The 25,325-nt window shown below is 35.7% G+C and overlaps 1 protein-coding gene across 1 annotated transcript; it reads left to right on the top strand.

Annotated features, from left to right (window-relative positions):
- The first annotated feature begins 14,902 nt into the window (after positions 1-14,902).
- On the top strand, positions 14,903-21,300 carry LOC128230323 (uncharacterized). Its single transcript, XM_052942504.1, has 3 exons — positions 14,903-15,115; positions 17,149-17,242; positions 17,495-21,300. The coding sequence occupies exon 3, from the start codon at positions 17,950-17,952 to the stop codon at positions 19,489-19,491; it is 1,542 nt and encodes a 513-aa protein (XP_052798464.1). The 5' UTR covers positions 14,903-15,115; positions 17,149-17,242; positions 17,495-17,949; the 3' UTR covers positions 19,492-21,300.
- The last annotated feature ends 4,025 nt before the right edge of the window (positions 21,301-25,325 follow it).

Genomic DNA, 25,325 nt, shown 5'->3' with positions numbered 1-25,325 from the left:
CAAAACATTTATGCTAATTATATGTATATGTTGTTCAGTTAGAACATATATCGAGGCATCAACCTCACAGTTTCAAGCCTGGTTATGATGTATTATATAATTTAAAAGCATAGAACTATTAACACAATGAACTTTTTACACACGTTTGTATTATCGTGGAAAACATGTGTACTACCTTTCATGTGCGCATTTAATACGGTGCGAAGTAAAGACAACCACTACAGACTACTACGGACATTTCTTTTCCAAGGCAACCTGGAAATGTATTGGTAACTCCTCTATATGTGTTCCTAGTGTGACAGGCATTTTGGTGTTTGACTTTGTGCCATAAATGGTTTTAACCTCAGGGCCTGTCAAAGAAATCCATGTAAAAGGCAATATATGATCTGTTGCTGCTGTTAAACACAAATCCGTTAACAGATTACACCATGGATCATCTTAGACGCAATGCTATTCGTATCTGCGTTTGGTCATGTAAGTGAACAAATATCTGACAATTTTTATCGATACAATTCCTCAAATTCCTCAAATAAACTCGAAGCTTGATGTTCCTGTTTCTTAAGCATGCTAACTACGGTATTTGTCGTTTTTATCCGATTTATAGAAACGACATGTTTGTCATATCAGCAGAAATGTCACTATTGATAATAGTTCATGCTTGTGTGTTTGATGCTTTCTGCAACGGTCACATAGTCTTCGAATGATTAAATTTATATCAGGGTGACGGAAAGGGTTCAAAGTTGCATATATGCGTCAAATACCAAATCTACATTATACTGTGTCAATGTAAATTGTAAATGCATTGTAGTAATCTTTATATTTGACAAACGTGTTGTTATTCCTGTGAAAATGTCCAACGAGCATACAAAACAATTCTAACATTCATTACTAGATGCTCGTTTTTTGAAATTTTGAATGTATTTGAATCCCAACATTAGTTGTACTTGCTGAGAAAGTTGAACTGTTTTAGATTGTTGGTTTAATCACTTTGCTATACAGATGTGTAGGACTGACATAAATAAAAGCATTGCTTTAAAACGGAACAATCAATTTATATCAATGTATCGAATAACTTTAGGAAAGATGCCCATATATTACGAATCAGTCGTTAAACATTCCTTATCAATCACTGCCTTTTGATAAGTTAATACCTTAGTAAGCACGAGTTAAATCGGCATTTCGTCATGTCATCCTCAAACCAGGTGTTGCAGATATATTGGTGACTGTAAAAAAGTTATGTTGTTCGAGGAGTGATATTGTTGCAATGTAATGTCCACCTATTGGTATTGACCTGTCACACTCTTCTCCTTTCGTCTCCATCTTAACATTCAACATCGAACTTTTGTATGTATTTGTTCATGCATTTCAATAAAGCACTAGATTTCGCATTCCTATTTGTTTTCACACGAACCACAATATAATATTTACATTAACTCTTCATTCCTTAAAGATGGTTGTGTTTATAAATTTCACATTATTTCTGTATAAAGTGCAATGGCATTTCCCATCGAAATCGCGTGCATTTGTTCGATACTTCGGTCCTGTCATTGGGCGCAATCATACTAATGGGCGGGGTATATTTATAACGGAACTCTAATGTAGATTTTGATTCCATGATGGATGAAATAGTTGAAGAAACATTAAATGAAATGATGACGACTTATTTCGGAAAATGGAATTGACATTTGGTAAACATAAAGCATCTGACAAAACATGAAATCGAGAAAATGAAACAATAACACATTGTAGTGCACCCAGAAACGTCCAAAAGAAAGAGCTCAGTTCAACACTCAGTCTTCTCGCGTCCTCTGGCTTTCTTCCTCGAAAGTTCCCATTGTTTAAGATGTTACCCCACCCACCGTCACTGTCATTCCATCCGATGTTAATTTCCAAAGAAATAGATAGATAGATTTGTTCAACACCGTATTCCAACATGGTTCAAACACCAACTGATCCTTCAACATAACGCTCAATTAGTAAATTGACTGGAATTTCTCTCTAATTTGAATGGTCGTGACTAAGAAAAGCTAGTATCGCGTATTATTGCGAGATATAATGAGAACTTTGTAGGTGGCGATATTTTTGTTGTTTTTTGCTATTGGTAATTTTTCATAACTCCAGTTGTAAATACAGTTATAATACTTTGCTAAAATATACTTTTCCTTGAAAATATAGAAATTAGACCCATGAACAAGGAACTATTTTTTCTGTGCATTCATTGTTTTATAGATTTAAGTTACTGTAGCTGTTCGAATTAACCCACCGTTGAGAAAAACGAGAGAAAGAAAAAAAGAGGAAATGTTCTTGAACAATCTATTTATTTTAGCAGAAATGTACATTTAAAAAAAATGTAAATATAAATATTTAAATTCGATATTTTGCTTTTGATATTTCATTGGGTTATGGTATGCTTTGGACTCCACCCATTTTGAACAGCCCCTTTCCATTCCATACCCCAATAAAATGCAAAAAGTCGAATTTTTATACGTAAGTAAATGCATCTTGCATGAAGGACAGAAGCGAAACATTGCATGAGTTTAACGCTTTCTTCTCAATATTGTCGAAAATAACTACTTAGTTATGTCTTATTTGTTCGTATATCTATTAATTGTATTTCTTGCTCATGCATAATGTTTGTTTGTTTTATTACGTGAACAAGATATTGAGATAAATATTGTTAAAACCAATGGCATATGTCAATGTCAAGACGAATGCAAGCCAACACCGAGCCATACAAATCACTGTCCTGGAAATGCGCACGCAGTGAACGACTTTTATCCTTTCTCATTGGTATATTCATGTAAACACATCTGTTTTTCAATTGACTGTCATGAAAGCTGATGGAGTATAATAGTCTTGTGCGAATTATAATTGTAAGGGTTAATAGACCGTTTTGAGGTCATTACCATCTGCAGAAGCCCACTAAATGAATAACAGCCCGAGAGCGCACAACGAGGGATGTAAACTATTTTAGAGCCATTCTCCATACTCATACAGTAACTGATAGTGAAAAACATCAGTCCAAATCTCCTTAACGTGATCTTGTTTGACGTCAAAGTGATGATTTTAAAAAGGTTTAACAATACGCTCGATCAGGGCCGCCACAATAACACAACAGTATTTTATTAGAAAATATACTGGATAACTTGGGTTATTTACCCCCAATTCCTATCAGGTAATTAGATATTTGTGCAAAGAACTGCATCGTTGACCCACTTTTTGCCAGAAACCAGGTCGCTCAGCGTCCATTGATATGATAAGAGCCTTGATCGTGCGTATATAAAACAAAAGAGTCTTTAAGAACAGGTGCATTTACTGAATAATGCACGTTTTCTACCGATAACTTCCGGTTTGTGCTCGTAAACATACCCCCATAACGGACCGAAAGCAGACATTTTATGCAATTATATAAAATGACCTGTAATCGAAACTTGTTGAACTGCATAAAGCTTTTAACCGTGAATGAACCTTGTTTTAGTAAGTCGTGTCACACCATTACTACTTCAACCATTTACTAATTACTTTAGCATCCAATCATCTGATATTATATCAGGAATAATCATAGTTTGCATATGCCTACTAATAATGAACTGCTTATGGTATAAATGATGACAAAACTAGGGTGTGATAGAAAAGGAATAATTAAAAATGGCATATAATGTATGAAATGTTGAAGCTGTTTGATATGGAATACCTTTATTACTCGCCACTTTACAAGACGGCCGCTTGACGATTACAACACCTGTGTTCAATTGTGTTACAAATGTATATAGGAGGTCATATAACTGTCTTATATGGGGTGATTATTTATTATTTTCGTAGAATAAAGCCGATGGAATTGGACTTTATCTGAATTTCAAGGAAACAATACAATTGGAGTAAAAAAATAATAGTAATTATTCAGAATGTTATTTCAAGAAAATTGATGAGTATTGCTTATTGCTGTTTTTATCTGGCATCGCATTGAAACAACACGTGTATTTATATCTGAAATGTATTTAACTTCCGAAAACACTAAAACCATACAAACGTTTTGATGTTTTTCGCAACCCCAATTAGAACTTTAACAATTAATTTTATTGTTTTGTACTAAAGGTTTGGCATTAGATCAAAACTCTACAAGTGTGACTTCTATTGGTTTTTGAAAGTATTAAATTGTTGTTCCATAATGTTGAAGAATGTGGAAGCTGAGTACAAGCCCACTCTCAGTAGTGATATGCGATGGTTTGATATCATCTGAAATTCCATGTTCATCAAGAAACGTTTACATTATTCTGATGGAAGGCAAATACGTTGAGATCCATTATTGTCCAAGACAAAGATAGCAGCTTTCATAATCGATCATTATTCAATACTTTATTAATCTAAGAATCGCGACAAACAAACCTTATCCTGCACTTACGAATTGATGGAGTTGCCTTACAGTTTCACAGTTCTTAGTCCAAGTGTGGCGAAGTGAACCAGGAACACGTATACAGTGAACATGTTAATTCGGTTTTGGTGTTTGATTTTGTGTATGAGTCCCTTATAAATTTGTGGACTTTTCTCCCAGCGTTCATAATATATAACGAAAAATACAATTAAAATACCGATACAGAATTTAATATCTCGTTGTGATTACTCTTAAAAATCTATCAAATACAAAATGACTGGAACAAATATACCAACGGCAGTCAAGCGCCCGTTGCCTTCCACCACGTCACTTTTGATGTGATTACAGGCAAGTTTGACACACTTTTTGTGATGTGAAATACAATTACTGTATGTTTCCTGTACCATTCACTGTCATATTGAGGAACAATTCTCTCCGCTTTTACCATCAACTCGCTGACGATCTTGAAGTATTATCGCTCACGAAGTAGAGCTTTCATTTCAGAGAAAAAAGTCCATCTGTACTTCGTCTCGAGTGTATGGTTGGTGGCTCAAATTCTGAAATCCGAAAACTTCGATTTCAAGCTAGTTCGTGGACTTTTGGCCCTTGATTTTTGCCTCTTACCACAGTTCATTTTTAATGTATATCATCTGGGCTTGTCCTTCTACTTTTCATTGTGATATTCGTATCGGTCAATATAAATACTGTTTGCAAAACTTTCAAAACATTTATGTTAAGTATATATATGAAAATATATCGAGGCATCTATCATACAATTTCAAGCACTTCAGCCTCGTTATGATATACGATATAATTTAAAACATAAAACTATTTAGAAAATGAACTTTTTACACAGTTTTGTATCATTATTAAAAACGTGTGTACTACCTTTTATGGGTGCATTTTGTATGGTGCGATGTTAAGACAACCACTTTAAAATACACATGAGGTTGTTATACTTGTAGGGCCTTTTTCCTAAGCAGCAGGCAATTGTATACAACTTGGTACAGCTGTCAACAGGGTTTGGTTATTTTGTATATTGAAATGATTTCATTCGTTAAAATGTTGTTGTTTTTTCTTATAAATAGTTATCATTCAATTAACTTTCCAGCTAAATATGACCAAACCAAAGAATTCACCACTTTCCAACAATTGGCTGTAGATAGTTAGTACGGTACACATAACTGTGAAATCTAGGAGTATAAGATGTTGGCATAAAGCAAAAAGTAATTACAACTTATTTTTGTTATTATGTATTAAAGTTGGCTTGAGCCCCAATCACACACAACCTGCTATTTTCTTTGTCGTAGGAATTTAGCGGTGGTACGACAGATTGCACTGATTTATTGCATATATTTTGGACAAGTGGATGGGAATAGTGTCTAGTAACGTTTGCATGTATCCTGTTTTGGTATGACTGTCGTAGGGAAATAGGTAAATGCTACTGAAGTCAAATCGTAAAATATAATAAAAGTCATAGAATGAAACCACGACAGTCGCCGAAATGACGTACAAGTGGAAAACTCGTAGGATTGTCTTGGATTAGACATATAAAAATAGCCTACGATTCTGGGGGCTTTCGATGATCATCAAATGGTACGAAATTGTATCGCTGCCAAAGGGTGGTTGGATGGTGTAGGGCATCGCACGACAGATCTACGACATGGGTCGACGTCTAAAATAAACTACAAGGCTGAAATGTATTTGAATATGTTCAATATCTACGTCAAGGGTCTACAACACAATAGTCACTAAACACCTGAATTACACATCCATGACTGATCTATGAATGTCCCCATTTTATTTCGTAGACCTTTTGTATACCTGATGTACGACGTATGCTACAGGAACTTTTATGTTCCAAGGCAAACTGAAAATGAATTTATACAAACTCATATATATGCGTTCCTTGAGTGTAAGGCTTAATGGCGTTTGGCTTTCGTTCTAAAGGTGGTTATAACTTCAGGGCTTGTCATGAAAATACAAGTAAATGCAAAATATGATCTGTTATAAGCGGGACTGTTATGGGTTGTTGAAATAAAACGTTTCTGCCGTTAAAAATCTAATCTGTTAACAGATACCATGCATCATTTCAAACACAATCGCTTCTTGTATCTTCGTTTGGTCATGTTAGTGAACAAATATCTGACTCTTTTACCGATACGGACCAATTCAAAAAAACTTGTAGCTTGGTGTTTCTTTTTCTTAAGCATAACAACTTCGGTGTGTGTCATTTTTATTCGATTTATAGAAACGACATGTTTGGCATATAAGGGGAAATGTCACTTTCGTTAATAGTTCATGTTTGTGCGTATTTAATGCATTTTGCAATGGTTACATAGTCTTCAAATGATTTAAATTTATATCATAGAGACGGAAAGGGTTTAATGATGGATATTTGTGTCGTTTACCATATTTGCATTATACTACGTCCATCAAAATGTAAGTAGTAATCTTTATATTTGACAATATTGTTGTTATTTCTGTGATAATGTCCAACGAGCATACAAAATAATTCAAACATCCATTACTATTTGATTTCCAACTAAGTTCTAGTTGCTGAAAAAGTTGAAATGTTTTAGACAGTTTGTTTATCCGATGCACTTTATACGTGTGTAGGAATGACCTCAATACAGGCATTGTATCTTTTAAAAGGTTTTGCATTAGTTACTCTGAAATTTATTCCGCCGTCTGCAGATAAAGTTGGGATCTCTAATCATTGAAATACTTGGGATTTACCTATTAGTTTAGCTTTTTTTATTATTAAGTTTTCTCAAGTTAATGCATACTATGATAAGATTTACCTTTTACGGTTTTTTCTTAATTCAGGATTGTTGGGATAATAGTGAGGTTTGTGCACGTAAACTGGTTTAAACCTCTAGTAAATTAACATTTAACTGACCGTTTTAAGGCGGTACCTAACCATCCTTTATAAACATATCTAGTTTTTTATGTAGTATATTTGCACTGTGCTGTTTGTGGAGTTTTGTGCTGTTGTTCCATGTGTCTTGTTTGTGATTTTTTTGTGTTCTTTGTGTTTGGCGTTTACCCTGTGCTATTAAACGGGGTTTATGTTTAAATGTTTGGCTACTGACCTTGTTTCTGTAGTTTTTCACATAAGTATTGATTAAAAACAGAACAGTCATTAATAACTTATGGAAAAATGTCAATAATTTTCGAATCTGTCGCTAAACATTCCCTAACCATCACTGCCTTTTGATAAGTAAATACCTTAGTAAGCATGAGTTAAATCGGCAATTCGTCATGTCATTCTCAAACCCGCTCTTGCAGATGTATTGGTGGTTGAACAATTCGTGTTGTACGAGGAGTGTAATTGTGTCAATGCAACATGTCTTCCTCTCTGGTATTGACCTGTCACACTCTTCTCCTTTCCTCCCTTTCTCCACTTTACCAACATCAAGCTTTTCAGTTATTTATTTTTTCATCATGCATTTCAATAAAACTCTAGATATCACATTCTTATTTTTGTTGACATGAACCACAATCTATCAAATGCAGCTTCCATGAATGACAGAAGCGAGACATTGCATAAGCTTAACGCTTTCTTCTCAATTTTGTATAAACTAACTACTTACTTATGTATAATTTGTTTGTACATCTATTTATTGTATTTGCTTGCTCATGCAAAATGTTTGCTTTTTATACGTGACCAAATTATTGAGATAAATATTGTTAAAACCAATGACATATGTCAATGTCAAAACCAATGTAAGCTTACACCGAGCCATACACAACGCTGTCCTGGATGCAGTGAACGACTTTTGTCTTTGTTAGAATATCATTAGCATTGTTATATTCATGTAAACATAGCCGTTTTTCAATTGACTGTCAAAAAGCTGATGGAGTATTATAATCGTGTACGAATTATAATAAGGTTAATGGACCTTTTTCAAAGGTCGTTACCATCTGCAAGGCCAGTTAAATGAATTACAGCCCGAGTACGCAGCAGGAGGGTTGTAAACTATTTAAGGGCCATACTCCATACTCATACAGTTACTGAAGGGGGCAAAATAATATGTTCAAAATAACTTCTTGAACGTGTACAGGTGTGAAGTTTAAGCGGTGTTTTTGAAAAATGTTTAGCAATACGCTCGATCAGGGCCGCCACAATACACACCAATCATATTTTAGAAAATATACTGGATTGCTTGGGTTAGTTACACGCAATTCTTATCGGATTTTGTGGAAATATTTGCCTCATTGACCCACTTTTGGGCAGAAACCAGGTCGCTCAGCGTCCATTGATATAAAAAGGGCCCTGATTGCGCGTAAATAAAACATAAAGCCGATTCTCAACTGCACGTGAATTTATTGAATAATGCACTTTTTCTATTTACTCAGTAATTTAGCATCCAATTATTTGATATAATCAATGAATGAATACTCATATTTGGAATATGAAAACTAATAATGAATGCATATGGTATAAATGTCAAAACTAGAGTATTATAGAAAATGAATAATGAAAAAAATTGACGCTGTTTGATATGGAAAACCTTTATAACTCGTCACCGTACAAGACGGCCGCATGACGATCAACTGTGTGAAATCACGATACAAATGAAAACAGGAGGTCTAATCACTGTATAAAATGTGGTGAGTGTTGTTGTTTTTTTCGAAAATTAAAGACAGCCGATGGAATTCGACTTTAAATAAGTTTCCAAGAGTTATGCACCAGTCAATTGTAACCACGCCCCCCCCCCCTTCAGGTCCGCGGAATAGCGGGGACTTTGACTTTCGGTCCAGCCAAGCCCGGGTAAAACATCCCCGCCCTGTGGAGACGAACTGGAAGTAAAATCCCCGCCAAATGCCCCCGCACCCCAGGGACCCTAGGTTAGGCTCATTCCCCGCTATATTTAGTGCGAAGACAAAACCACCGCATTCACCCGGCACTGCGGAGCCACCGGAAAGATAAAAAACACGGCCCATTTCCCCGGCTATCCGCGGTATACCCCCGGACTTGGGGGGCCCGTGGTTACAATTGACTGGTGCATTACAAAACAATAGTAATTATTTGAAATATTATTTGGAAGAAAATGTATGAGTCTTGCATCACGGTGTGTTTGTATTGCTGTATTTGACATCATAAAACATTAAAAAACATACAAACGTTTTGTTTATTTCCGAAACCCTAATAGATTCTAAGTAATTATATTCTTTCGTATTTAAGGCTTGGCATTAGATCAAAACTCTACAAGTATGAATTCTTTTGGTTTTTGAAAGCATTAAATTGTTGTTTCCTAATAAATATTGTCGAAGCACAGTAGTGAGTACAAGCCCACTTACAGAAGTGATACGCGATGGTTTGATATCATCTGAAATTCCATTTTCATCAAGAGAACCGTTTACAATATTCTGATGGAAGGCAAATACGGGGACATCCATTATTGTCCAAGACAAAGATGAGATTTATAATCGGTCAATATTCATTAGTAATATTAATCTAAGAATAGCGACGTCCAAATGCGGACCATAAAACATACCATTTTAGCTCACCAGAGCACGAATCGAAGTGCTCAAGGTGAGCTTTTGTGATCGGTCTTTGTCCGTCGTCCGACAGTCCGTCCGTCCGTCAGTCCGTCCGTCAACAATTGCTTAAAAACATTTCCTCTGAAACTACTTGGCGAAATTCAATGAAACTTCACAGGAAGCTTCCTTTGGTGACCCTCTACAAAAATACAACAAGAGGTCACGATTGATTAACAACAACAACAACAACAACAACAACAACAACAACAAAATGGCCAACTTCCTGTTTTGCTTTTAAAAACATCTTCTCTGAAACTACCAGTCCAAATTCAATGAAACTTTCCATAAAACTTTCTTGGGTGACCCTCTACAAAAATACAACAAGGGGTCAGGATTGATCAACAACAACAACAACAACAACAACAACAAAATGGCCGACTTCCTATTTTGCTTTAAAAAACATCTCCTCTGAAACTACCAGTCCAAATTAAATGAGACTTTACAGGAAACTTCCTTGGGTGATCCTCTACAAAAATACAACAAGGTCAGGATTGATCAACAACAACAACAACAACATCAACAACAACAAAATGGCTGACTTCCTGTTTTGCTTTTAAAAATACATCTCCTCTGAAACTACCACTCCAAATTCAATAAAACTTAACAGGAAGCTTCCTTGGGTGACCCTCTACAAAAATGCAACAAGGGGTCAGGATTGATCAGCATCAACAATAACAACAACAACAACAACAACAACAAAATGGCCAACTTCCTGTTTTGCTTTAAAAAAACATCTCCTCTAAATATACCAGTCCAAATTCAATGAATCTTTACAGAAAGTTTCCTTATGTAATCTTCAACAAAAATACAACAAGGAGTCACGATTGATCAACAACAACAACAATCTTGCCAACTTCCTGTTTTGCTTTAAAAAAACATCTCCTCCGAAACTACTAGGCCAAATTCACTGAAACTTCACAGGAAGCTTCATTGCATGACTCTTAAAAATACAAAAAGGCATTGAGATTGATCAACAACAAAAACAACAACAAAATGACCGACTTACTGTTTTGCTTTAGGAAAATCTCTGAAACTACTAGGCCAAATTCAATGAAACTTTACAGGTAGCGTCATTACATGGCCCTTTACAAATATAAAACAAGGCATCGTCATCAGTAAAAATATGTTTATAAAGCAACAGTTTTATTAATGCTTTATCACAGAGTTTTGGCCCTTTGCTTAGGTGAGCGCTTTAAGGCCATCATGGCCCTCTTGTTTATGTAATTGCTAAGCGTAATGCTCCATTTACGAGGCTGGAAAAAAACAGATATCGAGAATAAATAGAAGCATATTATAAAATAAGATAAGGCAACACGTTTAACGGATGGTTTAAACAACACATTTAGTTCAAATAATGATAAAAATCACAAACACACATACATATACATTTGGTTTTATTTGCTTAATGATTATATGTGTTATTTTAATACATACACAAAATGAAAAAAAAAGAAAGATGATGAGCACATGGTAATACCTATTAATATTTTTTGTTTGAAAAAACAACAACAAGAAACTGATTATTCAATGCCGTACAATACTGTCAAATGCATTGCAATATATATAAGTGAAAATACTAATTGGCTAAAATAAAGCATATAACATTGAAATAGCAAGATAGATAAATAGGTTTAAGGATGAGAAGAGTAAGTCGAAACAAAGGAAAGAGTAGATCTACAGATAGTATGTTTTAAAGTGACACTCTTATTCAAAATCAATGCACACACATGTATGACAAATATAAATTTTGAATGATGAACCTTTAACTACTTTCTAAATAATTCATTTATGGGAAATATTAATTACTGATAACAAGATTGTTACCGTGAATTTAATAGCTGAAAACGCAAAAATATTAAATGATTGGTGAGTGCTAAAATATTAACTGTTAACTACTATCGTCTCATAAAGATAGAGATTAAAGGCCAAGTACCATTTAGGATTAAATAATTTGAGAAAAAATGCGTAAATAACTATGATATAACATCCGTTTTCTTCAGTTGAAAATAATATAATGAAGCTTTATTTTATGAAAACAAACGAGAATGTAAGTATAAGTATTTTGTTTAAAAAGATATTTAAAACAAAAACGTCTGAGTTAAACCATATGTCAGTATATGAATCAACATAGAATTGTTTACGAAAGCTTTTAATTACTTGAGTGATAAGATTACGAAAGGAGACTGACAATATAAATGATGTTGTTACTAAAGAAACATATGTAGAATCACAGCACATGCATCATTCACGATACATAACTTATCTCTTCGGATAAGTTTGGTCTTGTTAGAGAACGGATATCTGACAAATAGCTTCCGACAAAAAACAAATTCCTCAAATGGTTCTATATTACAAGAACTTATTTCCCTGCCCCCTCAACAAATAAATCATCTCCTTTAAAGTTGATATGTTTAAAATCTATATTTTCTTTCCGTTTTGTTCGTAAGCGAATCTGCACGCACAGGGATCTTAAATTGTCTTGAATATATTTCTTGTTTGTGATGTTTTTGTATTTTGAAAAAAAATGTATGGTTTTTGTGTCAGTTACTTTTGGCGGTGCCGTTTACAAGTCAAGTCAACACCAGTTCATTTTCTCAGTAATTGTCTAAAGTTACATAATTCTCCTCGATTCCACACTAAGATTTATTTTAATTTCTTCGTATTGCTTTCGAATTCACATTAACGTGCAATTTTATGAACGTTTTAAATAAAGTGGCCTTGTAATTCACACTATTTCAAACCGCATAACACCGTACTCCCAATTTGGTTACACCGGCGCATTGATAATTTTAACATGTTGTGTCAAAAAGTAGATCTGACGATACCTGATTTCGATGTGCGGGACTTACTTATGCCTGTGGCCTACAGCCTAAAAATGATATGAGTACTGAAAAGCAAATTTAGACGTCTTATTTCTGAAACATTAATGGAATAAGCACAAGCTGTTTAATAAACAATGTGTTATTATTATTTTCTAAATAATTTAATGTGGATTTTAAAAATCTTTATTATAGATGGGAGCTCTCGTTGTTTCTTACTGAGTTACAAATACGATCACACATTCATTTCAAGCCAGAGCAGAGATTAGTTTCATTGATGATCTGTATATGAGAGTTTGAGAACGTGACAAAACAATGTCATGTATGTAAGAACAAGTAAATTTGGCGACGTTTTGACAGCATGCAAGGACCTATCCAACGCAAAATGATGACAATTTCAGGTAGTAGAACGGAATACGGTAAAGTATCGCAAGCATCGTGATGAACGTTAAAATACAAATTAACGACCACCCCAATAACCAACATCCGTCAATATTTACCGATAAAAATGAAGCCAACAGGTCACTGCGCATTCTCATAACATCTGCATCTCAGATTAAATCTAAAGGAAACCAGAATACCTAGCAGAATATTTCCAGACCGTCTAGACCTTTTAGGTGTCTAGTGGTCGATTGAACCTTAAATTAAAAAGAATAGACCGTAGCAGACCCTAACATGTAATTATATGTTATTTTATCGTTGCATTGTTCCGCTTATGGTCAGATTCGTAAAGACTATTCTTAAAACGCCAAGGTAAAGAAGGTCATGATATATTTCTTCACCAAAAAGTTATATTGCTTTTGAAACCAGGCACAATTAGGCTCTTGTGTAGTTGAATAACTTTATGTGTCATTTTAGTTGATTTTGTCAATGCAATATTTTCCCCGGACCTTGCATTTGAAAGAAGTGAAATTAATTTGAATGGCTGAATGAAATAATTATTGAACTACAGTCCTTCATTATCTCACACCGTGTGTCGTCGATGAACTGTTCGCTTGTTGGTTTTAACCCGGTGAAATGGTGAACAATATCGTTAATGTATAAGAACAAGTAATACACAGTATAAGTCGCATATCAGTATGTTGTGACTTATCTAAGGTTGTCCAGTTAGCGGAGTGGTTCGCACACTCGTTTTCACCAAGGCGACCCGGGTTCGATCCCTGGCCTTGGCGCATGTGAGTTTGGTTGGTGTTCACAAAGTCGAAGAGGTGGGTTTTATCCGGGTTCTCCGGTTTCCCTTAAACCACAAGACCACACTCTCGCGCAACACTTGCCCGACGAGAGTAACTTAGCTTAAGTAAATATAACGTATTTAACTGGCGATGTAAAATAAATAAAGTTTAAGTACGAGACTTATCTTAAGCTCAACGCCATCCACTATCTATGGAAAAAACGAACGGACTTATATCGAATTGAAATGATTTATTCTGGTCTTGTAAATGATACCAGGCGATAATGTTTTTTACTTTTTCGATTATGTGGAATGAGTGGATACTTCAATGTAATGGGAATCTGCACACCATTTTCTATTGGTAATCGAACGCAGCAGTTTAAGATACCACTGGTAAAAACTGCTGCAACTTTATACTGGATATGTTGACATTTGTCTTTGTATTGTCCAGACGTCGACACTTTAAATCGGACATTGTCATTGAGATAAAGTCGGTGATCAATCTCTTGCCGCGGAATCTTTGACATATTGATTTGGAAAGTTTACAGAATTCTAAGAAATCCTCTTGTTTCTGACTGGGAATTGCCTGAGTGGTCGAGGAAACGTATTGTTCAAAGCATTAAACTAACAATAATCAAAGACATAGTCTAGAGTGCAATAGAACGCACAAGGACACGAGAGGAATTGATGTCTGAGGTAAAACAATACGTTATCTATTTAGCAGACAGAAGATTGAGCGTTGTATCTATTATTTATTATGTCTCTCCTATATTGGAGTTCTTGAAACGAAATATTGACTAAAGAGTGTGATAAAACGTCTCAACTTTAGTGCGACAAACTGACCAACAAAACTAAAAAAAAAGGTCAACTGATACAAAACGTTTTTCTCCCGCTCACATTCTTTCTAATAAGTGTTTCCGAAACCGATACTCAATACGTACTTAATATAGGCGCTGGCAGGTGGAGAAACCATCAGGAAGACACTTGCTGAAACAATACGGAATGAACAAAAAGTGTATGGTTTGACAAAGGACATAGTTTCTTAAGAGCTTTACTCAGAATAAAATGACCTCTCAAATCGATTGTTCAATTGAATTTTTGACATAGCTGTTGTATTTTTTTTGTCGTTTGAATATACATAGTTGTTTTGTGTGCAGTAACAGCAAAATTCATGGAAATACTTACAGTGGAGCAAACTTGCAAGTATATATTACTTTACAATTTATCACTGTTCTCAATCGATAATACTGGTCACAATTAGTTTATACTATATTGATATGGGCTATTATCGTAATACCAGCATCGTTTACACGGGGGTTTGGTCATAAATTAGGAAGTTGGTGATGATAACTCACTGAATAACAGATATGAAGAGGCCGAATAGAAAACACTTCGTTCAGCACTTCCAAGATTGATTGACGCGAGGGACATGACAAACAAATCTTAAATATAATTGACATCGTATCCAAACACAAGCCGCCATGTATCAATGATAAATCACTTATTGATTGCAACTATCACAACATTTCTGTAACGTTGCTGAGACTATATAGCCACGAATATCCACACAAATAATTAAGTTAATAGTAACACTCTTTCGTTGCTCATATATGTACGAATCCAGGACAAGCATTTGACTAGATCATTTCAAAATAAAGGCATTCCAGTTAAGTAATCCCTTTCATTTGTTTAAATGTTTGCATTTAAGTGTGTCAAGTACGGTGTGGGTGTTTTATGTGGTTTTATATGCTACTTACTTCTACGTTAAATTGACAATGGTTTCATCTTGCATATGTTGAGTAAAAATCTGTGTGTCCTTCACTTTCTTCTTCGATGTTGTTTTAATTAAGACATAATTAATTATGTCTAGGCTTTTTTTAAATGATAAAAGTTGCATCGATCAGAGGTACACCGAGTTACCCTAAATGAAGTAGAGAGCAAACTAAGTCGGTTTTACTAAAGACTGGATAGTCTTCCGTTCATTTGTTATTTAGTTTTGTGTTTCTCTCGTTCAAGGGTGCTGATCGTCTCTGTGTATCTCTCGTTCAAGGGTGCTGATCATCTCTGTGTTTCTCTCGTTCAAAGGTGTTGATCCTCTCTGTGTTTCTCTCGTTCAAGGGGGCTGATCCTCTCTGTGTTTCTCTCGTTCAAGGGTGCTGATCCTCTCTGTGTTTCTCTCGTTCAAGGGTGCTGATCATCTCTGTGTTTCTCTCGTTCAAGGGTGCTGATTATCTTTGTGTTTCCCTCGTTCAAGGGTGTTGATCCTCTCTGTGTTTCTTTCGTTCAAGGGTGTTGATCCTCTCTGTGTTTCTCTCGTTCAAGGGTGCTGATCCTGTCTGTGTTTCTCTCGTTCAAGGGTGTTGATCATCTCTGTGTTTCTCTCGTTCAAGGGTGCTGATCATCTCTGTGTTTCCCTCGTTCAAGGGTGCTGATCCTCTATGTGTTTCTCTCGTTCAAGGGTGCTGATCCTCTCTGTGTTTCTCTCGTTCAAGGGTGTTGATCCTCTCTGTGTTTCTCTCGTTCAAGGGTGTTGATCCTCTCTGTGTTTCTCTCGTTCAAGGGTGCTGATCATCTCTGTGTTTCTCTCGTTCAAGGGTGCTGATCCTCTCTGTATTTCTCTCGTTCAAGGGTGCTGATCCTCTCTGTGTTTCTCTCGTTCAAGGGTGCTGATCCTCTCTGTGTTTCTCTCGTTCAAGGGTGCTGATCATCTCTGTGTTTCTCTCGTTCAAGGATGTTGATCATCTCTGTGTTTCTCTCGTTCAAGGGTGTTGATCATCTCTGTGTTTCTCTCGTTCAAGGGTGTTGATCATCTCTGTGTTTCTCTCGTTCAAGGGTGTTGATCCTCTCTGTGTTTCTCTCGTTCAAGGGTGTTGATCCTCTCTGTGTTTCTCTCGTTCAAGGGTGTTGATCCTCTCTGTGTTTCTCTCGTTCAAGGGTGTTGATCATCTCTGCGTTTCTCTCGTTAAGTGTCTGTTAGGCCGTTAATGTTTGGCTACAAGGCTTGTACATGTAGTTTCCATTGCTGTACAATGTTCGAATACTTCAAATATGGCTTTAAATAAATTAGAGGACATGAGCTATAAATATAATTCAATGCCATGCATCGTGGATGTACAATTGATATCAAACTTGTGGTCATAAATAATAAAGTTAACACAATAAAGACAAATGTATTATATTTTGTTCCTAAACAAAAAGCATGTCACGCAATCACATTTGGATATCCTGTCTTGCAGACGACATATGCGGTGGATCTCGAGGGAGAACGATTGTGGTTATCAGGCTTGGCTACGGCCAATAGCTCCATGCCCTTTCCATGAATACGCATTGGTATGATTTAGAGAATAGTACACAAAAGTAGAGGCGTCCAAATGAGTATTTGTAGCCATTAAAACCCACTTGCTAGATTCTCATTAAAATAATAGGCTTGCAAGATATCCATTAGAAAGGGTGAAGTTAAGCAGTTTTGTGTTAAATTAACTAAATCAATGTAAGTACCGTTCATGAGTACACGATTTCCTATAAATATCATTGCATTAACTCTGGTTTGCATTGTCTCTAATTGATCAATAATTGTTATAGACAGCTGCGCATTGCTGAGGACGATAGTCTAGTTTCCTGCGGCGACATCGGCTTGACAGTGCTGACCGTCTCTTCACTCCGCACATGCTTCAACGGGATACAATGTATTGGCCGGTTTTACAATAACACCGTGCGTAACAACTGCTCCTGACGGTGTCTTTTTCCGGAGCTGGTGTTAAACGTCAAAGTTATGTTTAATTTGATGAAGTCGGGCGAAGCTGGAGACTATTAAACATCATTTACTTGTATTTAAGACTGCAGCTATTTGTTATGATGGGTAGTATTTCGGTACCTTTAAATGTGGATTAAGCTATGGCATAAACAATCGCAAATGAATTTTGTAATATTCTCATGTATGATATACGACTTATAAGAAAAGAGACAAACGTAATTTAGAATAACATCACTTTTGTCGGATAATGTATTTTCCAGTAAAATAACTTTAAGTAAACAAGATGGATTCGAGGGACTATCGGTTTGGACAGGAAAATTATTCCGAGATATCAAACAAAAGTGCAGAGAATTTGTTGGCGTTTCAGCCACTGGGTTTGGAGTACCTGCTCGTGACAGTCATGGTGACGCTCCTGGCCGCCGTCGGCATATCGGGCAACATTCCGGTTCTCATCATTTATTTCCGTAGGAAGGAAAGGAAGGCAAGCAACACTTTCATTAAAGTGTTAGCGTTCTTAGACTTGTTGGTGTGTATATTTGTGATGCCTTATACAATTGTGTACGAGTACCATTTGGTGACCTCCGATATCGTCTGCAGAGCATTTGAAGTTGTACGACATTTTTCAGTCCTCGCTTCTAACGTCACACTTGTGGCCATTGCGTCGGAACGCTACATCGCGGTGTGTCGCATTGGAACACGTCTAAGCGTCAGTACCATAAACCATGGCGTGTTTTGTATCATGGTTGTAAGCTTGTTGATTTCATGCCCAGCTATCGGCGTGTTTGCGGTCGTCAGTGATCAGGATGTTCAAGACGTACCCTGTCATTTCCCCCACGACCAAACCGCCGTCAAGTTCTGTCACTTTACTTTCTCCGTAATGGGCGAAACGTTAGTCAAATTGTACCAGGTCGTCCAGATGGGATTATTCTTCTTAGAACTTATTCTAATTGTGGTTCTCTACACGATAATATATGTGGTATTATGGCAGAAAACTGTTGTAAGAGAAAATCTTACGAAACGCCGAACTAGTTCCACGACGGTAGAACGTCAAAGTTCAACATGTGGCGCGACTAATGATGTGGAAAAGACCCAGACAAATATAGAAGACGACAGCTTCTCGTGCACACCGGACGCAAACGATGACTTGTTTGTTGATAGATCGATTGAGGTTCAATTACAAGAAACTAAGTTACATGATGAAACGCTGAATCAGGATACTCAGGAGTCTGAAAAACGTGTTGCTCAATCTATTAAAGCCGATGACATGCATTACTCGCAGTGTCACAATATTCCAGAAATAAATGATCAGAACAAAGATATAACCGATGAATCAGACGAAGAACCTTCTATTGACAACAAATTGGACACCAAACGAGCGGACCAAAGAGTAACATTCCAGAACAATGTCAACATTGTTAAAACAGACACACAAGTTACGTTACTGTCAAATGGTATATGTACCTCGCCTGCAAACAGGAAATCAAAATTGACATTTACGTTTGGAACCATTGAAAAAAATAGAAAGAAGCGTTATTACCACCGACGAACAGCCAAAATGCTATTCCTGTGCACCGTTATATATTTCATTACCTGGATGCCATTTTGGTTAGATATATTTGGAATGACTAATTCACTTATTCTTCGGCATCTTTTTCTTATCGGACATGCTACGAACCCCATTATTTATGGGGTGGTGAACAAGCAAGTTAGAAAATCTCTGAAGCGGTTGTTTATTAGTTTTTGTAGAAGATGGTGTTTTAAAACCCCGCCGAGTGCTCAAGGCGAGTATTCCTTTAATGGCTCGATATCAGGAATAAGTAGATGATGTGACATAATACCCCTGGGAGACATTTGCTGCGTGTTCATTAAGTAAAGCCATCAGTTTCATTAAAATTAGTGGATTCTTAAACATTTATTTTAATTGCTATAGGACTAACAATGCGTACATCATTTGTATTACAATGTTTAACGCCGTATAGGGACAAGCGACGGCAACAATAAGAGACCCAACAATACACAACTTGTGCAAAAAGAAATATGAAATAAATAAATGTAATAAAATCGCCCACTGGCAGAACAGACGCGTAATGCCCAAACATTTATTTGGATTCAATAAATATCTGTTAATTATCTACTGGTAGACTTTATCATATGCCTAAAACCTCAATCAGACAAACATAGATATAGTATATTTCGTTCTATTCAAGAAATTAGAGAAAAACAGTAATAGAACCATTTTAATGTTGAGGCTGTTTTTATTTTGGATTACATCTTATTATATGACTTTGCTGCTATAGTAAAAAACAGTATCTAGAACATTGCATTGTCGACCTTTAAACTAAAGGGGGCACTCTAGTTTTGCTGAGCGAGGTCCATCAGTGTTTCATACTCTGTATTTTAAGAACCAGAAACTTCAAATATGCTCATATGAATGTGTTTGTAAAATAACTCACATCTTCAAGAATAGTTGTCTTGTTGCAAGTGTATAAATCAAAGTCAACAACAAGTAACATATGCATTATTAAGCTACATTGTTAAAGCAGATTAGGGCTGAATCAAATATTTGCTTAAAAGGATTTGACAAGTGTTGGTATATCTTGTTCTTAAAAAGTGCGATTTAAAACTAAAGAGCTGTTAGAATTTTATGTTACGCTTAAAATATGTTGATAAATCAAAATATAGATATAAAAGAACGTTATAATTATTATTATTAAAGGACCCCAAGACATTCTTAATTTGTTAATACTTCTTCTTTTTTTTTCTTTTTTTTTTTTTTTTCACACAGTCTCTGACAATCTGCTTGCTCAAAACATGTAAGTGATGTTTTGGTAACATGTTAATGATATTTTGGTAACATAACATGTAAGTACTGTTTTGGTAACATAACATGTTAATTATATTTTGGTAACATGTTAATGATATTTTGGTAACATAACATGTTAATGATATTTTGGTAACATGTTAATGATATTTTGGTAGCATAACATGTTAGTGATGTTTTGGCGACATAGCATGTTAATGATGTTTTGGTAACATAACATGTTAATGATATTTTGGTAACATGTTAATGATATCTTGGTAACATAACATGTTAGTGATGTTTTGGTGACATAGCATGTTAATGATATTTTGGTAAAATGTTAATGATATTTTGGTAATATAACATGTTAGTGATGTTTTGGTGACTTAACATGTTAATGATATTTTGGTAACATGTTAATGATATTTTGGTAACATAGCATGTTAGTGATGTTTTGGTAGCGTAACATGTTAATGATATTTTGGTAACATAACATGTTAGTGATGTTTTGGTGACTTAACATGTTAATGCTATTTTGGTAACATGTTAATGATATTTTGGTAACATAACATGTTAGTGATGTTTTGGTAGCGTAACATGTTAGTGATGTTTTGGTGACATAACATGTTAGTGATGTTTTGGTGACATAACATGTTAATGATATTTTGGTAACATAACACGTTAGTGATGTTTTGGTAACATAACATGTTAGTGATGTTTTGGTGACATAACATGTTAGTGATGTTTTGGTGACATGTAGTGATACTATTTTGTCACGTTACTTTCATACTTCCGTTGCAGTTGATACATCTGTGAGTATTCTACATACTTGTATGTGTTACAAAGAAAGAACGGAGTATAGTTTGTTTGTTTTCATTACTACAAACGTTGTACATGATTAAATGTAAACGTATCAATACTGTTTGTCGTTATTTACGTTGCAATTCGTTAAAGTGACACTCTTATTCAAAATCATTACATACACATATATAACAAATATTGATTTTGAGTGATAAACATTCAACTACTACTAAATAATGCATTTATGGAAGATATCTATTACTAATAACAAGTTTATAACCGTGTGTGTAATAGCTGAAAACGCAAAAAATATTAAATGATTGGTGAATGCTTAAAGATTTACTGTGATCTACTATCGTCTCATAAGGTAGAAAATCCGTGTTTTCTGCGCATTTCTTTCAAATTAAACCATTGTTTTCGACATTTATCAATCATTTTTGGTAAATTAAACCAATCGTATTATATATGGTAAATCTCATTTGGGAGTCATAGTGCATCTTTAAGACATTTAACTTTTTAATTTGGCTCTAGTGGTCTTAGAAAAACAATATTTTAAGATTTAGAGGTACAGCGTCTAGCAGTTGAAACAAAAATATCTATTTTCGGTTAAAACTGTCAATAATGATCAGATAAATTCTAGGTGGACATATATAAAAATCAGAACTAAACATAAGGAAACCATAACAATGGGGGAAATGAATACATTGTTTAACAGGCATATAATTACACAGGGGAAACTGCGTCCCCAGTAACCAAATATCGTACGATGGGTCTGAGGCACACGGGTCATGGCCTAATATTTACAACGCAACCTTCATTCCTTAAATGAACTGCCTGTCGGCAATTGCGGTAATCATCCGATGAACGCAACATCTTCGGATATGTTGGGATCGCAATGCATCGCATAACAATATATAAAAAGTGTCGATCTTGCTATTGTTTGTATTGGGTCAGCAGGTCCCGTAAAATATAAATCAACATTTTAGAAAGTGTTAATTTGCGATATGTTAAATGTATTGTTGCCATAAATGTTTTAATTTTACGTTTAAAAGTGATGTTACTTCTGGTGTTAATTTAAGTAATGAATTGCGGAATTGTCATCTCATTCTTGTCCTGCCATCCCGCGGGCTCTGACTGCTCAAGTTCCCAACAGCACTTGAATGTGAGTCAACTCTAACAGGATGCGATGACCCAAGATTGTATTGAACAAACCGGAAGATACACCAAATGGTGGTGTTAGATACACCAAATGGTGGTGTTAAGAAGAACTGAATAAACGACCGCATTCTTAAAGGGGGATAACTGCAAGATCATTACGTCAAGAGTTATGAGTTACCGCATATTGGCTGTGCGCATCGCATCTGGCAGCAAAAGTTAATTAATTCAATTATAATGATGATGTTCGTATAACCTGGATCTCGTGATGCCGATGGTATCTAACTGCTTGCCTGTTTTAACTCTTAAGCAGTCATCAGTTTATTACTACTAGAGCAAAAATCATCCTCGTCAATCATAACATTGATCGCATATCAAAACAGTTCAAAACAACCTTTTGAGCCCCGGCATCTGCCAACGACGGCAAAACATTTGTACTTAAGTGTCAAAAATGGTTTTTCAAGTGCAAGAAAACAGTAGAATGCTAGCTGACGTTGACTACACATTTGCAAGTACTTGTATAGATGTCTACTTGGTTAGGATGGACCATACAGTTATGATCTCTGGTTTGTCATAGTTGAAGACCACATTGAAAACTATATATGTGCCTTAATGTGTTATCTTCATAGAAATATTTTTTATCAAAAAAAATACTGTTAATTGTTAATCGTAATGTACAATTATTTGAAATACTATAACAATATAAGGAGTACTCGCATATTGTAATGCGTTTCCAAACACCTCAAGAAAAGCTAGCCTTTACGGGTCGAATACCTGAACAAAGCAAGATTTCCAACATTAACGTCCGAATATTGTTCGTCAAGACACCAGCATAATGGTGTTAAAATAGTCTTTACTTAAACAAATATAACAAAATCGTGTGAAAATGTTCAAACAGGTACGAACGAAATTGTAGAAATAAATTGAACAAGAGATACAAAGTGCTTATTTAGTGTCACAAGTCCTTTAAATATAAGAAATTGGTCGGCAAGTTACTTTTTTGTTTAACACCGCTACATGCAGACGACTGTACCAAGAATATGGCCATGTTGACTAACGGCGTAAACTGATGGAATCTTACTGAACGACAAACCAGGCGGTACCTAAGCTTACAGTATATAAGATTAAAGTGTCTTTGAGCGCGGCTAAATACCATTTTCTGAGAATCTGTATTACATATAGCCAGACACTGAATCATTACCAGACGAAAATGACAAGCTCATTAAGGAAGGTTGACACTTCAGTTTTGTATTCACAAACGTTCTGTTCACATATAAAAAATACTACCGATAATTGTTTCCACCGTTCTTTATAAAAGGTTCCTTATATGTAATCCGATGGCTGTATAACCTTTAGCAGGCAAGACTGATGGATAGAAGACAATTGAGACATCGTTATATCCGAGAAGAGGCGTTGTTACTGTAAGGTTTGAACTTTAAAGCTAATGAGGGTGTTGATGGATGCGGAATGATGGGATTGAAAGCTTCGTTACGGGACAGGAGGCTGGGATCTGACAGGTTATTTAGGATTTAACACTGGCGTAAGTTAACGGCAACCTTAACTTTTATTGAGCCGCATAACTTAAACGGCGCATTGATTTACGCACCGATAAGGATTTGACCAATCATGATGTTGGTTGCAAATAAACCTCTTTATAACGCTTATGGTTAATATTTTAACTATGACTATGAGTCAACACCACATCTACCACAGGCATGACGTATGACGTCATTTGATTTCCAAGCGTCACGTTTAAACCGTAGCAACAACGTTGCGTTATTTATATGTATTGTCAAAAAAATGTAACTTTGTATACATTGTATTAAGAAAACAGACATAAACTCCAATCGTTATATATTTTACGCTATAATACAAAAAACTGCTCTATGTATAGGCGCAGTGGCTTTGTGAGCGAACACCCGAACCCGTACTGTGAGCTGGGCTTACAGCTGTGTAACTGTGAGAGGGATCACGCTCTAGCTACCAGACAGCCGCCAGCACCAGGCTGGGAGGATCAAACACCATTCTCAAGTTGCAGAAGGTTCTCTCCGGATGAACAACATCGTCCTGTCGGTAGTTTGGGATATAATGTCAGTAATACTGTTCGCTCTCGAGACATCGATGTTAACGACACTTTCAGTGGGGTAACGTACAGGCATTACTTTGAATTCATGCGTGACTGTAAGCGATGGGAGGACATTGTAGCGTATACAGGTAAACACTGGCGCCAGCCACTTGGCGGGACCGGACGAAGCGGTCCTAACTACAGCGACAACAGCATGGTGAAGTGCAGGACGTCCGCATCCCCCTGTTATTCAGACGGCAGTATGAACACGTCAAAGTTAAGGTAAGGAAAGCATTTTTTTTTTAATTTGTATATTTTCTAAAAATATCGACATTCACCTTTTGCTACTGAAACTTAACACAGAGAAAGACGGTTATATCTCTTAGAAGAACTTCCTGACACACTAGTTCGCGTGTCAATCATGTTATAATAGGTAATTTGGTATAATTGTTGTTCTGATAACAGATGGAATTACTTGAAATTGACAAGTATGGTAACCTATCAGATCATGGTCCACGTGAATACGGGCCCCAGACAAAATATATATGTGTTATAATTATACTTCTCTTTATGATCGTTTAACAAAGTAAATTATTTACATAATCACTATACATATTACAGCTGCGACTCAATTTCAATCAAGTATGCATGCATGCATCGTTCGGTACTGTCCATTATAGACATACGAAATTGTCAGAGACATTGCCAAGAGTTGCAATTTAAAAGTTATTACCAATGCAATAGTTTCCATTTTTGGATACTGATGCATACATTTGTACATAAAACAAAGGGTGAACTATCATATATTTAAATACTTAACTAACCCATGCCGACGGCA

Source organism: Mya arenaria, chromosome 4 (genome assembly GCF_026914265.1).
Source record: "Mya arenaria isolate MELC-2E11 chromosome 4, ASM2691426v1".
Lineage (NCBI taxonomy): Eukaryota > Metazoa > Mollusca > Bivalvia > Myida > Myidae > Mya > Mya arenaria.
The sequence above is the reverse complement of the archived record's forward strand: the minus strand, read 5'-3'. Positions and strand labels throughout refer to the sequence as shown.

What these genes read in the sequence shown, in the direction of transcription:
- LOC128230323 (XM_052942504.1), top strand. Translation starts at nt 17,950, where the DNA reads ATGGATTCGAGGGACTATCGGTTTGGACAGGAAAATTATTCCGAGATA.